Source organism: Ornithorhynchus anatinus, chromosome 2 (genome assembly GCF_004115215.2).
Source record: "Ornithorhynchus anatinus isolate Pmale09 chromosome 2, mOrnAna1.pri.v4, whole genome shotgun sequence".
NCBI lineage: Eukaryota > Metazoa > Chordata > Mammalia > Monotremata > Ornithorhynchidae > Ornithorhynchus > Ornithorhynchus anatinus.
Genome location: NC_041729.1, coordinates 107,793,409 through 107,807,893, shown reverse-complemented (window position 1 = coordinate 107,807,893; position 14,485 = coordinate 107,793,409). Strand labels below are relative to the sequence as shown.

At 43.1% G+C, this 14,485-nt stretch overlaps 1 protein-coding gene across 1 annotated transcript in view; it reads right to left on the bottom strand.

The window, feature by feature from the left end:
* Window positions 1-3,011: 3,011 nt before the first annotated feature.
* Window positions 3,012-14,485, bottom strand: part of ST6GAL2 (ST6 beta-galactoside alpha-2,6-sialyltransferase 2) — a 91,401-nt gene continuing 79,927 nt past the window's right edge. Inside the window, exon 6 of the mRNA XM_029058193.2 lies at window positions 3,012-5,450. Within this exon, the coding sequence (XP_028914026.1) occupies window positions 5,182-5,450 (269 nt within the window). The 3' untranslated portion in view covers window positions 3,012-5,181. The remainder of the gene's footprint in view (window positions 5,451-14,485) is intronic.

The window sequence follows — 14,485 nt, the reverse complement described above, 5'->3', positions numbered from 1 at the left end:
AACACATGCCATAATTTATCTACCAACCGGTGTTACCTCAGTCAAGCAGCTACAGGGACTGGAAAACGAGGACAGTAAAAGGCAATATAAATTTATTTACCCAAAGTAACCTATCTTCCTAGTTGCTTTTTCCTCTTCTGTGACTCAGCAAACAATGGTTCGGGGATCATTCTTCTGAAACAACAAACTCATGAGTTGGGGAGGGGATTTAAGGAGGGTGGAGGGGGTGCTAACATCACCCCACCCCAAGACTTCTCTCCCCTCCTTGACAGCCTCCCCAGGTCCCATCACCCAAATGACCAGTCCCTCCTGAGGTCAAAGTGCCTATCTGGGTTCAGTGTGATGTTGAGATCAGTCAGGTGGGCGGGGAGTGAGGGAGGGAAATCTTAGGGTTCTCCAAGAAAATTCCCTGATTTCTCCAGGAAAAAAACAAAAACAAAACCTGTCAACACTGGAAGAAAATCCTCAGAAATATGCCCCCAAACCTCTGTTTTCCCTCCAAGCCTGCTGCCAGCTAGACCCATCACGGGCTGTTGGTTGGCCCATCTACAATGGCTCAGCACACATCCCTCTCTGACCTCAGCACTGCGGAAGCCCACCATGGGGGAGATGGGCTTCCTGGACCATTTCTTCCTGTGGAAGATGTGAAAATATTCTGAAAGATAAGGAGAAAAATACACACCATCTTTTACATTTAAACACCATCCGCCATGCAGCATCATTCCTTTGTACTTTTCCAAGTGGATTGTGTACTTTGGTAGGTGTTCAGTGAATATTACAGACTGATTGATTCTGAAAGGTGAACTGACAGAATGGAATAGAATGGACAGAGGCTCCCTTAAAAAGTTAACCAACCCATGACGCTGCAAATGGCTGAATCAATTGGCTTGGGATAAGATAGTTATCTCAAATCAGTTTATATCAGGTTTAATCATTGTTGTTATCCTAGAGAAACAAGAAGCCAAACCACAAAAACTTTTCACTGAAAGTAGAGAAAATCAGTGAATTGAATAGCTCTATAGCACCTCCCTCCCCTGTCTCAAGGAGTGAACTACTCAGCAAGTCAGATTCTGCTACTCTAGACTGTAAGTTCCTTGAGGCCAGGGAACATGTCTACCAGCTCTGCTGTACTCTCTCAAGTGCTTAGGACAGAGCTCTACCCACTCAATAGATACTAAATACTCAATAGATAGCATTGATTGATTGACTCCTAAAATTGAATTGGCTCCTCTGCTTATTTGGGAGAAATGAGGTGTTTGAGCAGGCTGCTTATTTTCCCCAGAATCAGAACTGCTTGAATATCTGCTTGAATATCTCAAGGGTGAACACCCATTAAAAAACAGAATCTAAGAGGTAGGAAAAGAGGGAAAGATATTCTATGTTTTGCTGATGTCCTGGCTCTTGGCTTCCTGGTTGGGAAGGGGGAAATTTCTCCTTTGAAATCCAAAAGAACTCACTAAGGCAAGGCATTTCTCTTCTTGGCCACCTCAGGCTGCTGTGAGGGTCGTGCCCCTAGTCAGGGCCGGCAAGTGAATGTGACAGACAGTGATGTGGGTGACCCTAGGAAGTTGTTCTTCTGGGCTGGGATATATGTTACTGGGGGAAGTGTTAAGGCTAGCGTGAAACATAGTGGAATGCAGCAGGTAGAGGGTGTCATTTGTGGCAGCTGTCAGGCTAAAACACGTCACCTTTATGGCTTGCTGGTGTCCCGTTGGAAATCTGATTGCCTCACTCTATGGAGCTTGAACTAGGGGAGAGGCAGAAGGAGGCTCCAAAGGAGGAATGATACAAAAACCTATTCTCTCTGGCCCACGTTTGTGGAGAGATTATATCCACTATTCGCAGACCTTATTTTCCCAAATGGTTTATACAACACTGTCCCAGTACAGCCCTGCACTTGGATTTGGGCTGGTCAATGCTCAACCTGTATAACCTTTACAGGGCCTGCTCTAAAATAATTTAAAGTAGTTGCCTGACTCACTGAGTGTTGCCGGAGGAGGTATTATAATGAACGTTACCCTTTCCAGAAAGTCAATCCATATGCAGAAGCATATGCATTTCCTGGGTTCTTTGGAGCCTCCACGGTTTTCCGTTTTGATTGGGTTTTATACAAATTCCAAAGTTCATACTGAGTTCCCCTTCACTTTCTTCAGATGTGTTCATTCCCTCAGCATAGAGGAGAAATGGAGATACAGATGAAAATGCATTTCGTTGGTAAAAATCACCGACAGCACACCCAGTGGAGATCGAAGAACATCCGCAAAAACCTCTGAGCAAATTATGGACTTGAATGTTTCTGTGGGTCCATTCATTTACTCATCAGCAGGCAAGCTCTGAGTCATCAGTTGGGGTTTGTCTGGAAAAAATACAAAGTCTGGAGCAGATCTAGGACATTAGTCCTCTAGGAGGTGTTGGGTGGACTCCCTGATCACATGGGGTCCCTACGTCTAGTCTGGGGAGCCACTAAGCCCCAGCATCTGGGAGCAGAAAGGGAATGAGATCCTATCCTAAAAGCCACTATCTCTCTTCTGAAATACAAGAGACTGCCTGGCAGTGAAGCTGAAATAACTCTTGTCTGAGGACCCAAGTGCAGAAGGGGAGAGAAAATAATTTTTAGGACAAAGGCTACGGATTTAGGGATACTGGGTGAGTGTGTGTGGGGTGGGGGGGTACTCCCATCCACTTTGTGTTTCAAAAGCTTGTAATTAAAAAAAAGAGAGAGAGACAGCACGGTCTGGTGGATGAAACACAGGCCTGGGAGTCAAAAGCACCTGGGTTCTAATCCCAGTTCTGCCACTTGTCAGTTGTGTGACCTTAGGAAAGTCACTTCACTTCTCTGTGTCTCATATACCTCCTCTGTAAAATGAAGATTAAGACTGTGAATCCCTTGGGGGGACATGGACTGTATCCAAGGTAATTAGCTTGTACCTATCACAATGCTGAGAACAGTGACTGGTAAATAAGGACTTACTCTCCCAAGTGCTTAGTACAGTGCTCAATTAATACCATTAAATAAAAATTCCCTAAGCTGCTGTGGAGAGTGCACTTGTGTCCATGAGTGTATGCATTGTTATATCTATAAATCAAAGGACAGGGGTTGCTTGCCCAAGAGCCAGTTTACAGCTATAAAGTTTACAAAGTCAGAGAATGCTTCTTTACATTTTTGGAAATCCCCCATTTCTACTGAATTTATCCCATAAACTCTCCTGAAGAGAGATGAAGATTGAGAGTTCAAATGATGTGTTCAACTAGCTCTCTGGCAGCTAGATCACACCTTAACACCGAGAATAGATTTACTAGTTCTGTGCTGCCACTTTCAACCCCAGGAGGGCTTTCTGCAGTCTTTTTGGGCTATGTTTAAACCAGGTGCAAAATGGGGTGTCAGGAGCAGGGAGTGCTTGGTCCAAGCAAAAGGGAAGTGTCTCAATAAGGTGTTAAAATGTTTTCTCCCACTTTTATTTTTCTAAGTGGAAATGATGAAATGATGTCTGACACGTAACTTGCAGGTCAATATGGAAACATCCCTTCTGGCTTCCACTCGATCCAATGATGTCCCTCACTGGGAAGGATATTGCTTCACCTCTGGTTGAAAAATCATCATTACTGCTTTATGAGACGTTGGCAGATCTTGAAGATGAGCGTGAGGCCTGAGATTTGAGTCTCACAGGTTTGCCCGGTGGAGGAATGAAAGAGTTTCAGTTCCCAGACCCGAGGTCTGTCCAGGAACAGAAATGAAACTATGGAGAATCTTGCAGGGTTAAGATGTTTCCTGGCCTAGCCCTGGCTGGAGCAGGACATGTTTCAAGGCAACAAGGACAGTCCCTTGGTGATGGCATTCTCCTTCTCAGAAAGGTTCGCTCAGTTCCCAGGATGAGTTGGGAATTCATCTACCTCCCCATTTGGAACATCGCTCCCCATGGGGGATAGGGAAGAAAAGGGGCTGGGACCCAAACAGTGAAGCAAGCAGGATGGAGCTTATGAGAAGTTAGAGAGAGAATCACTCTGAAAAAAAATCTGATTTGGGCTTTTTTCATCCCTAGTAGGAAGGTCTCAGGTCTTGGTGGAAACAAGGTGGAGGGTCCAATCTATGCAGCTTGGGGAGAAACAGTGATTTTACCAGTACCAGAGGAACCTCAAGGAGGAGGATGGCACCAGAAATTCCAGTCACCTGGATAGAAGTGATCCCTAGGGGTGAGCCCAGAACCAACCTGCTGCGGCAGTGAGGAAACAATGGTGCCTGAGCAATTGTGAGACTCTGGTTGGGTTGCGGTGGTGGTGCTGACCAGCCCCATCCTATCATCTCCAAACATGACACACCAGGGCCCTTTAAGGCTAGAACTTTACTCAAGATGTGGATCCTCTCATTTCATAATGGTGCTTCACTAGTATGGGATCAAAATCCTGCAGGAAATCAGGGTGTGTCCACCAAGGGCCATCTGGAAAGCCATCGAGGATCCCCCGCTGCAGGCTGTCCACCACCTTCTTTCAGGTCTCTGTAATGGCCTGCCTGCTTTAAGGGTTTTAACTTGACTCTTAAGGAGCATGAAACATGAAAGGAAAAAGGGAGAGCAGTGTTAAAATGAAAATTACTTAATCTCCCAGTGAGAGTGGCTAAAACCATCATATTCCAGGACGTTTGAGTTTTTCTGTGGGGAGCAGGGGGGTGTGTGTGTGTTGGCGGGGTGGGTAGTGGGGATAAGGGGCAGATGTGTGTGTGTGGGGGGGTGTGTGTCCATCAACACACCGGTGTGCAAGACCCTGTAGCAATTCTGAAAAGGCCTTCATTTTCAAATAGAGAGAGTACTGCGTATAACTCATAATATTGGGTCTACCTATTAAAGACTGCAACTGAACTTAAGCTGGCAACTTGGCACGTGTGGCAGAGGGAAACACGATCATTTTCTGACATTTCCCATCCACGGGATAACAGTATTTTTCTGTCTAGCTAGGCTTTTTTGCACCTTTCTGAAGTTAAGCTTTTTTTTCCCCCCTCCTTCCTATTTGCAAAGCAGTAATACTCCATGGCTTAGGAAGGAAGGCAGAATTCTCATGCCTGCGACTAAATTACAGTTTAAAGACTCAAGACTAGGTTGGTCTACACTACAACTTCAAGTATTCCTTTGTGGTTTAGAGTACAGCAGTAGTACCTTATTGCACATCGTTTCTGAAAAACCACCACCTCTACGAGTGGGGGAGATGGTCGGGGGCAGGACAGCGCAAGGCCCGGAATCCGGGAAGAATCACTTTCCCTTTGCGGTACAGGTCGTCCCTCTCACCCCTGTTCATCCTCTGGACGAGCAGCTTCTCGTATAGCAGGGGGTGGTAGGCGCCCAAGGTGCAGGCTGCGTCATAGTAGAGTTCGTGGTAGTGACAGAGATCGGTCTGGCGGACCGACGGGATGTACTCGTACACGTGCACCTCTCTGCACATGGACATCATGATGAGTATTCCTGCAAGAACATTTAAAAAGGACTTAATTCTCTTATTAACATTCCCATCTGTGGTTTTTACTGAGCAACTTACTAGAGGTAGACCATGGCTTAGAGACCATAAGAAGGATTGATAGCCCCTGCCCTTGAGGGGATTTTGGGGGGTGGGAGGGGTGGAGAAACAAGTGGACACAAATGGACAAATGAGAAAGAGTGAAAAAAAATCAGTTAATGACAAAGTAGATAAATCAATAACAAGTAAATTGATGGTGTCAGTGTGGCTGAAGGATGGCATGACAAGGAAGGTCTTCTGAGAAAGACTTTTAAGGAAGCTTGAAGGGGAGGGTTGTGGTGGGGTGAAGCTGAGGGGGGATGGATCCAGGGAGGGGACTACAAGAACAATGGGTTGGAAATGATAATGATGATTGTTGTATTTGTTAAAGGCTTATTCTGTGTCAAGCACATTCTAAGTACCACAGTAGATATGATACAATCAGATCAAATATAGTCCTCTCCCACATGGGGCTCAACAAGTATTTTGCAGATGTGAAAACAAACAGAGAAATTCAGTGATTTGCCCAAGGTCACGCAGGAGGCAAGTGGCAAAGCAGAGATCAGAGCTCAGGTCTCCTGGCCCCCTGACCCCTGCTCTTTCCACTGGACCACGCTAGATTTTCGATTGTGAGCACCATTGCGGGCAGAAATGGCTTTCCTCTACCATTCTTTCTGCACCTGTAAATTGATCACTTGGATGAGAGAGGTTGACAGATAACTGTAACATTGCTGCTGCTCTCACTCTGCCCTTTTAGGAAGAGACTGATAGTTGTAATTACCCATTTTATAGTGAATCACAGGCTGCAACAGGATATGCTGTGATTGACATCCAGCCACTGCCAGAGATTGTGACGCCAACTGCCATTTGAAATTCGTTGAAACTTTTGTCACTTCAAATCTCTGAACTGAATGCAAAAAATGTGTCACGGTGGCCATTTACTTATCACTGCTTGTTCTTTTCTTCTCCAGTTTTACAAATGCTTCCTCATCCTCTTCCACTGCCAGCCCCCAAGAGCTGCCGATGCCCCTTCCACGTACCCATCGCAGGTGATGGTCATTCAACTGAACCAGAGGAGGAGCCGTGAAACAGCCGGTGCCCCCCAAGTCCTCCTGGAAATGAAACACCAGACGCTGCACCTCCTAGGTCCCCAGCTCCATGAAACCCCATCCTGGGAAAGGTCCACCCCGGTCCACCCAGAATAAACATAGTTCCCCTCTTAGATGGGGAGTGCTTAGGGCCACATGCTTACTCTCACAGGTCACACAGACCCTGAGGATATGCTGAATTAACACCCATAAGGACAATGCTTGTGATATTTGTCAAGCTCTATGTGCCAAGCACTGTAACTAGTTTGGACACAGTCCCTGTCCCACAAGAGGCTCCAAGTCTGGAAGACCGGACCTCAGGTGGAAACAAGACATGCTGGCGATGTTAAGTTACTTTAAAATAGGCCAGACAGAACCCTGAATAACATAAAGATTCCTCCCTTGCTCCTACCTTCTTATGCATCTCTCATTCATTCAATAGCATTTACTGAGCGCTTACTATGTGCAGAGCACTGTACTAAGCTCTTGGAAAGTGCAATTCAGCAACAGATATGTAAGAGACACACAACCAAGGCTCTACATTCCCAAGTGTATGGGTTGAAGTCTTCCATCGTAACTGAGTGGACAACAATCCAGCTAAATTAGGGGACTGAAGGAACTTTTGAGTTTCTAGTCAGTCAGTTGTATTTATTGGGTACCGTGTGCAGAGCACTGTAATAACGCTTGGGAGAGTGAAACAGACACATTCCCTGCCTGCAACGAGTCTGCAGTCTAAAGGGGGATGAGCTTACAGGAATCCTTACTTAGAGCGAAGAGATGATTAACAGATTCCAGGGAAATGGGGACAGTCACCATATCCATTTTGGCAACTTCCCTGATGTTCTGTGATTGCTAGGAAATTTTATGCAATTCTGGACCAGGCCAGAGAATGGAAGGAAAATCCTGAACATAAAGATGGCTTATCGCCTTTAGGACCACTGAGCTGCGGAGGTTTTCTGAGGTTGCAGTTTGTGCTTGGCCAGACAACTCAGAGCCTAAGTGTGCTCGGCTTGGCTCCAGCCCAGATCCAGTTAGTCTCCAACGGTGCTGGCTTAATTTACCAGTCAACATTCTCTGCCTTTTCCCGTGAGCTGCGTCAAGTTAAATGTATGCTTTCTGACATCCAATCTCAATACTTTGCTTCTCCTAGCTATGTTTGCTTATCCATGATAAGATTACCTAGTTTTGAATCTTGTTTTTTTTTTTCTCTTGTCCCCTCTGAGGAGAAGAATCTATGTGTTGAGCCTATTCCAGGGAGCTTACAATCATCAAAAAATCCCCATTTATGCTCTGGCTTTTATGGAAAATTCTTATAGAAGCTTGATAGAGTAATCCCTCTGTATTCACAGGGAAATGGTTAGAGAAAAACCTCTGTGAATGAGGCAAAGCCACTAATACCATCTTCCCTTGACAGGGGAATTTTATTTAAACAGTCCCCTGTCCGTCCCCCTCTCCCCCCCATCTCCCCCCACACACCTCTTGGCATTCCTGGTGGGGGTGGGAATGGCTGCATGGCCAACTACAGAGACACAAAACTATGGGAAATAAAAATCAGCAAATGCCAGGGAAGATCTTAGTCACAATTACTGTCATTTGTATTCATTGTTGTAGATTTGCAATCAGTTTAAAACTTAACAGTTCTAAATGGCTGGTGGCAATATTACCCTCATTTTCACATGACACGACCATTAATTAGACAATACCCCCGAAAAACCTTCCCTTTCTCAGGGTCTTAAGTTACCTCTTCAAGGCCAAAGTGAAGAATGGCATGGTGTAAGTCATTCAGATCATTAAGGCAAAATTCACTTTTTGCTTTAATTATTCAGGCAATTTTCCTTTGTTCTCTGCTGGGATAACCCAGGTTCAGAATGCTGGAACAACAGTAGTTTTTCACTGGGCTCTGTCATCCAATCATGAGCAAGCTGTGAAGCTCAGTGGAAAAAGCATGGGCCTGGGAATTGGAGGACCTGGATTCTTATAATATTAATTTTGGTATTTGTAAAGTGCTCACTATATGCCAGGCACTGTATTAAACACTGGCATAAATATAAGCAGATAGGGTTGGACACCATCCCTCTCCCACATGGGGATCACTAATCCTGGTTCTGCCACATGCCTGCTGGGTGGCCTTGAGGAAGCCACAAATTCTCTGTGCCTCAGTTTCCTCAACTGTAAAATAATGGTATTTGTTAAGCACTTACTATGGGCCAGGTACTGTACTGTCCCTCCTACAGTGCTTAGAACAGTGCTTGACACATAGTAAGTGCTTAACAAATGCCATCATTATTATTATTAGACTGTGACCCCCTCTTCACCCCATGTGGGGCAGGGACTATGTCCAATCTGATTGACTTGTACCTATCGCAGTGCTTATGACAGTGTTGGGCACATAGCCGGTGCTTAACTACCATTAAAAAAATAAAAAAGCACCCTGTTCTCCATACCACCAGGTGCATAAAGAAATACTGAACCACACTATCTGAAGACGCAAACTTGAGTGCAAGTGATGCTGATGCAGAAAGCAGGATGGGTAATTGATAATGGAATTTATACAGGCAGCCTCTATCAGACCTTCCCTGAAAAATCTTTCATCTCCCCAACTATTTCACCTCCTACTGTGGCTCCAAGTAGTTGGGTATTCACATCCTCCCCCACCTTCCCATAAAACTAATGTCCATATTTTTAAACTCTGTAGATTCCCTCTACTTGTAATTTATTTTAGTGTCTGTCTCCCCTGATAGATTATCGGCAACTTGAGGGCAGGGTTCACATGTGTACTAACTTTATGGTACTCTCCAAGCACTTGGTAGTATAAAGTAGAAACTCTGTAGAAAGTAAGCCATCAACAAATACTATAGATTGATTACAGCAACTAGAGGATGAGTTAAGAAACCCACCCAGTTCCAATTCCATCCGGATGACAGAAATGATTTATTACTGCTTTCAGCAAAAGTGACATGTCATTTGCAAGTCAGTATACATGAGGGTTCTGCAAATTATTTTATAGAGATGAAGAGGGGTCAATTTTTTCAGTGTGAACTGCAGGTGGGTTTCATCTTACTGAGCTATTCCTGCCTTGTTTCTCCTGTGTTGAGGACTGTGTGAACTATAGCTCAGAAATGTCTTGTCTTAATGGTCACTTATTTGGTGTGGTGATTGAGTGATTGATGAGCTGAGAATTGGCCAGGAGGTGAACTTGAGCATTCTGAGTGGCCTTGGGCTTATTCAAGCTTTGGCAATCTAGGATAGGCTTCCACTCAACTAGGTTGGCCTTCTCTCTGAGTCAAGGACTTACTCAACATCTTCCTTTGGGAGGGTGCAAGTTAGTGCAGCATGGCCTACTGGAAAAAGCATGGGACTGGGAATCATAGGCCCTGGGTTCTAATCCCACCTCTGCCATTTGACTGCTGTGTGACCTTGGGTAAGTCACTTAACTTGCTCCCCATGATGCCAAAGAAATAGAGGTCCAATAGAAAAAAGTCATCTCCTTTGCTGCTAAGTGAATATAATAGACCTCTCCTTATACCCCCAAAGACAATTTTACTTTTAGAAGAGACTGAAGTTGGAAAAATTCCTCATCAGATGAAGAAATACAATTTGACGTGGACACAAAACCCTGACATTACAGTTCCATATTCTGTAAAATAGAGATTCAATTCCTGTTCTTACTCCTACTTATGATGTGAGCCCCATGTGGGACCTGATGATCTTTTATCTACCCCAACCCTTACTACAGTGCTTGGCACAGTGAGTCTTTAACAAATACTACAATTATTATTATTGTTGAGCTCTTGGCAAGTCTTTAGAAGTTGATAGTGCATCCCTTTCCCTAGGAGTGGGGGCGGTGGGATTACAAATATCCTCTGGAGTGATAGTGTATCATATTTGCACTGGCTACAGATTTCAAAGAATGAATGAATTAATCTTGAGAAAGGTCTCCAGGATAGTTACACTCTCGGGGTTTATTCAAGGCATTTGTATGGTTCGGTGAAAACACTTTTTTACTGAATAACTAGGAAAGATATAGTTTCAGCAAGGATTCTTTCTTCTGAATGCAAAGTTATTTAACTTAGGTGAGAGAGAAAATAGAAAGCAAGCTGAAAGGTTGCAATGAATAGCACTCAAAGCAATCCTGTTGGAAAGGCTCATAAAAAGACTAAGACCATTGTTGTTGAACATGAATTTAAATCTGCAGTGTGTCAAGCACTTTACAGAACAACACCTATGGATCCAAAACAATTCTTCCCAAAACATAGGCCGACCCTTTTTCATCACATTCCATGATGTAAAAGAAATAGAGGTCCAATAAATTAGTCATCTCCTTTGCGGCTATGTGAATATAACAGGCACCCCCTTCAAAGACAACAAAGCATTTAAATTTGTTGATAATAATAATAAAGTAATATTTACTTTTAGAAGAGACTGAAGTTGGAAAAATTCCTCATCAGATGGAGAAATTCAATTTGACTTGGACACAGGACTCTCACGTTACAGTTAGCATAGAACTCAACCACATCTTTTAAGAAAAGCAACCACTAATAATATTAAACAATTGCATAGAGCCTTTAAATCTGCAGGAATTAATTAAGCCTCTCAACTCTTTTGGGGAAAAAGAAACACCTTTGGCTGTAAAAAATCTGACTTCCAGTTAAGATCTTGTTAGAGAGGTAGTGAAGACCCGATTGTTGAAAATGATGGTGTTGGTATCGAGAAAAATAGGAGAACAAACTACGGTGCTTGCTCCGGAGACACAAGTAGGGTGCGTCCCTTCTTCCTAGGGTCTGTTTTTCAAGGGAGAGTAGGGGGCACAGTGTGGGGGAGAACTGTGGCAGCACTCAGTGGCACCTCAATTTGATCCTGCCACCAAAATGGGGCTGCCATTCTACAGTCTCCAACACAGCTGTGTGCCGCTTAGACAGCAGCCTGCTTGCCCTCTAACTAGTTCCACCCCCTTTCTTTAAATGATTTGTAAGGCCTTCCTATGTGGCAGGCATTATACTAAGCTCTGAGGTAGCTACAAGCTAATCAGATTGGACAGAATCCATGTCCCACATGCGGCTCACAGTCTTAACCCCCAGATGAGACAACTGAGGTAACTCTTGGACAACTCCCCACCACTGATTCTCTTTGTAAGCTCAATTTCCCCCATCTCAAATGGGATTCAAGATATCAATCGGTTTTTTAATGGTATTTGTTTAGTTCTGTGTGTCAAGCACTATTCTAAGTGCTGGGGGAAATGCAAATCAATCAGACCAGATACAGTCCCTGTCCCTGGGGTGGTTAGTCAAGTAGGAGGGAGAACAGGTATTGCATTTAAGGAAACTAAGGCACAGAGAATGAAGTGATTTGCCCAAGATCACAGAGTCAGGCAAGTGGAGAGTCAGGATTAGAACCCAGGGCCTCTGGCTCCCAGGCCCATGCTTTATCCCCTAAGCCATGCGGCTCTCATTTTATCCCCAGAGTACTACAGCAGTAGTCACGTGAAAGATTCTCCGAAACCAAAGTCCCCTCTATATAGTGCTATATTAAGAGTTCATCTATACAAGTCCGTTTCTAGCTCTGAGAGAAGTTCAAAAATTTATCACATTCTCGACAGAACTTCTGGATGGGAACATAAGAATTCAGATATTCCTCAGGAAATTATCAAATCAATCTAACTGGCACACCCATCTGTTGGGATTTAATCTCTTAAAAACCTTTAAACATAATCAAATAAATGTTACATTCTTTGTGCAGCCAGTTTGCATGAATGAATCTATATTAAGGGTTCTATTGAAACAAAAAATGCATTTAGTTCCTTCTATGCAATTTTAATGATTCAGGCTTTCAAACAGCACTTAATGTTTTATGCTTATTAGATTAATTTGAAAAACCATGTTTACTGTTTATAAGTAAAGGGCAAAAAAAGCTCATCAAGAAAACCAAATTAAAAAACACAGTGCAAAAGAAAATAATCAAGAGTTTTGGTGTTTTATATAGTGATGCTTTTTCTTCATGGCCTAAAATTAAACAATACAACTAGCTTCCCAATATTTTAGCTTCCCATGTTTTATGAAATAAAGCCTTCTTCCTCTAGCGTATGTCCATCCCCCGACCACTTAAAATCCACCAGGCCCAAATCCTCCCTGCCTTCGAAGCCTTTCTGAAACCCGTCTCCTCAAGAAATTTTAATTTCCACCACCCCTGCTTGGGTCAACCCAAGAGCTCTCTTTAGCACTTATACTAGCTATTGATTCACTTACTCCTCATACTTTTACTATTAACTGTTGTGTCTTCCTCCTGCTTCTCCTAATTGCACATAATTGGTGTTAGCCTGTCACCCCAACATTTGATTATAAGCTTTCTATGGTGGGACAACTTTTACCTCTTCTGGATTTTCCTAACCCTTACAACAATGTTCTGCATAGGAGTTGGCCCTCATAACAATTGCTTTCTTTTGCAGTTTGAACATTTCTACCACATAACTAATATCACTTATAATGGTGCCCATGTTTGTTCTTACTGAAAACAATTTCACTTTCTGATATTTAAAGCAGGATAAAAAAAGTTAAAGGAAAGCAAAGACTTACCCATCAATAAACTGATAAATCTATCATCCTTGGAGTTAGCCTATTCACAGATGACTGTTATGCATATACTAGATGGACAGTTTTGGTTTAATCCTAGCCAGCAAGAAGATTTGTATCTATTATAAATACAATTGAAATTACAAAAGTGTCTGAAGAAGTATTAAAAAGTATTCCTGGGCTTGACTCAGGGAGGTAAATCAAGAAAGCTGAAGAAATTTCAAATCATCTCTCATATTAACCATCAAGACATTTTGTGAAACATAAACTTGTTAAATGGGATAACCCAATAACTATGTAGACTGAAAAACCCAATTACAAATGCTGTGACTATTATGTTCATTTAACAACAAAATCAAGATGTTCGATGTAAAATCTGCAATACAAATATGGTCTTTGATGGGTTTTAATGTTTTATTTGCATTCAGATGGGAAATTAAAAATCTGCCACAGTGTCAAGTAGAAAGTTAAAAATTTGAAATTGCTTTTGAGAATTTCAGTGTCTTCATTTTAATGTATTCAATGACTGCAGAACCACCTTATCTCTATATTCTAGAAATATCACTCGTCAATTCAGCAATAAAATCTACCTAAAATGAAAAACTCCTGATGGACACTTTCCATTGGCACTGGTTACAGGTTTCAGACTAGAGGACCGAATGAATCATGCTAGTCACAATAGAAGCCCTAAGTTTCAACTCTTCATACTCTCTCAATTGCTTTTTCTAGTGTTCTGCACACAGCAGATGCTCAATTGATCATATCCTACCAAAGAAATATGCCCATTCAGGGGTCATCATTTCAAAAAGGATAATAATAATAATGTTGGTATTTGTTAAGTGCTTACTATTTGCAGAGCACTGTTCTAAGCGCTGGGGTAAATACAGGGTCATCCGGTTGACCCTCGTGAGGCTCACAGTCTTAATCCCCCTTTTACAGATGAAGGAACTGAGGCACAGAGAAGTGAATAGACTTGCCCACAATCACACAGCTGACAAGTGGCAAAGCTGGGATTCGAACGTATGACCTCTGACTCCCAAGCCCGGGCTCTTTCCACTGAACCATGCTGCTTCTCTGGATGACTGGGTAGGGGGCGGAATGGGAAGGGCCATCACACTATAATCATTGTTGCTTTTCATATCCAACAGACAGTGACTCTCCCCACCTTCAAAGCCTTTTTGAAGGCCTATCTCCTCCAAGTAGCCTTCCTTGATTAAGCTCTCTTTTTCTTTTCTTCCGCTTTCTTCTGCATCATCCTGACTTGCCCCTCCTCTAGCCCCACAACACTTATGTACATATCCATAATTTCTTTATATTAATGTCTGTCACCCCCTCTAGACTGTAAACTCA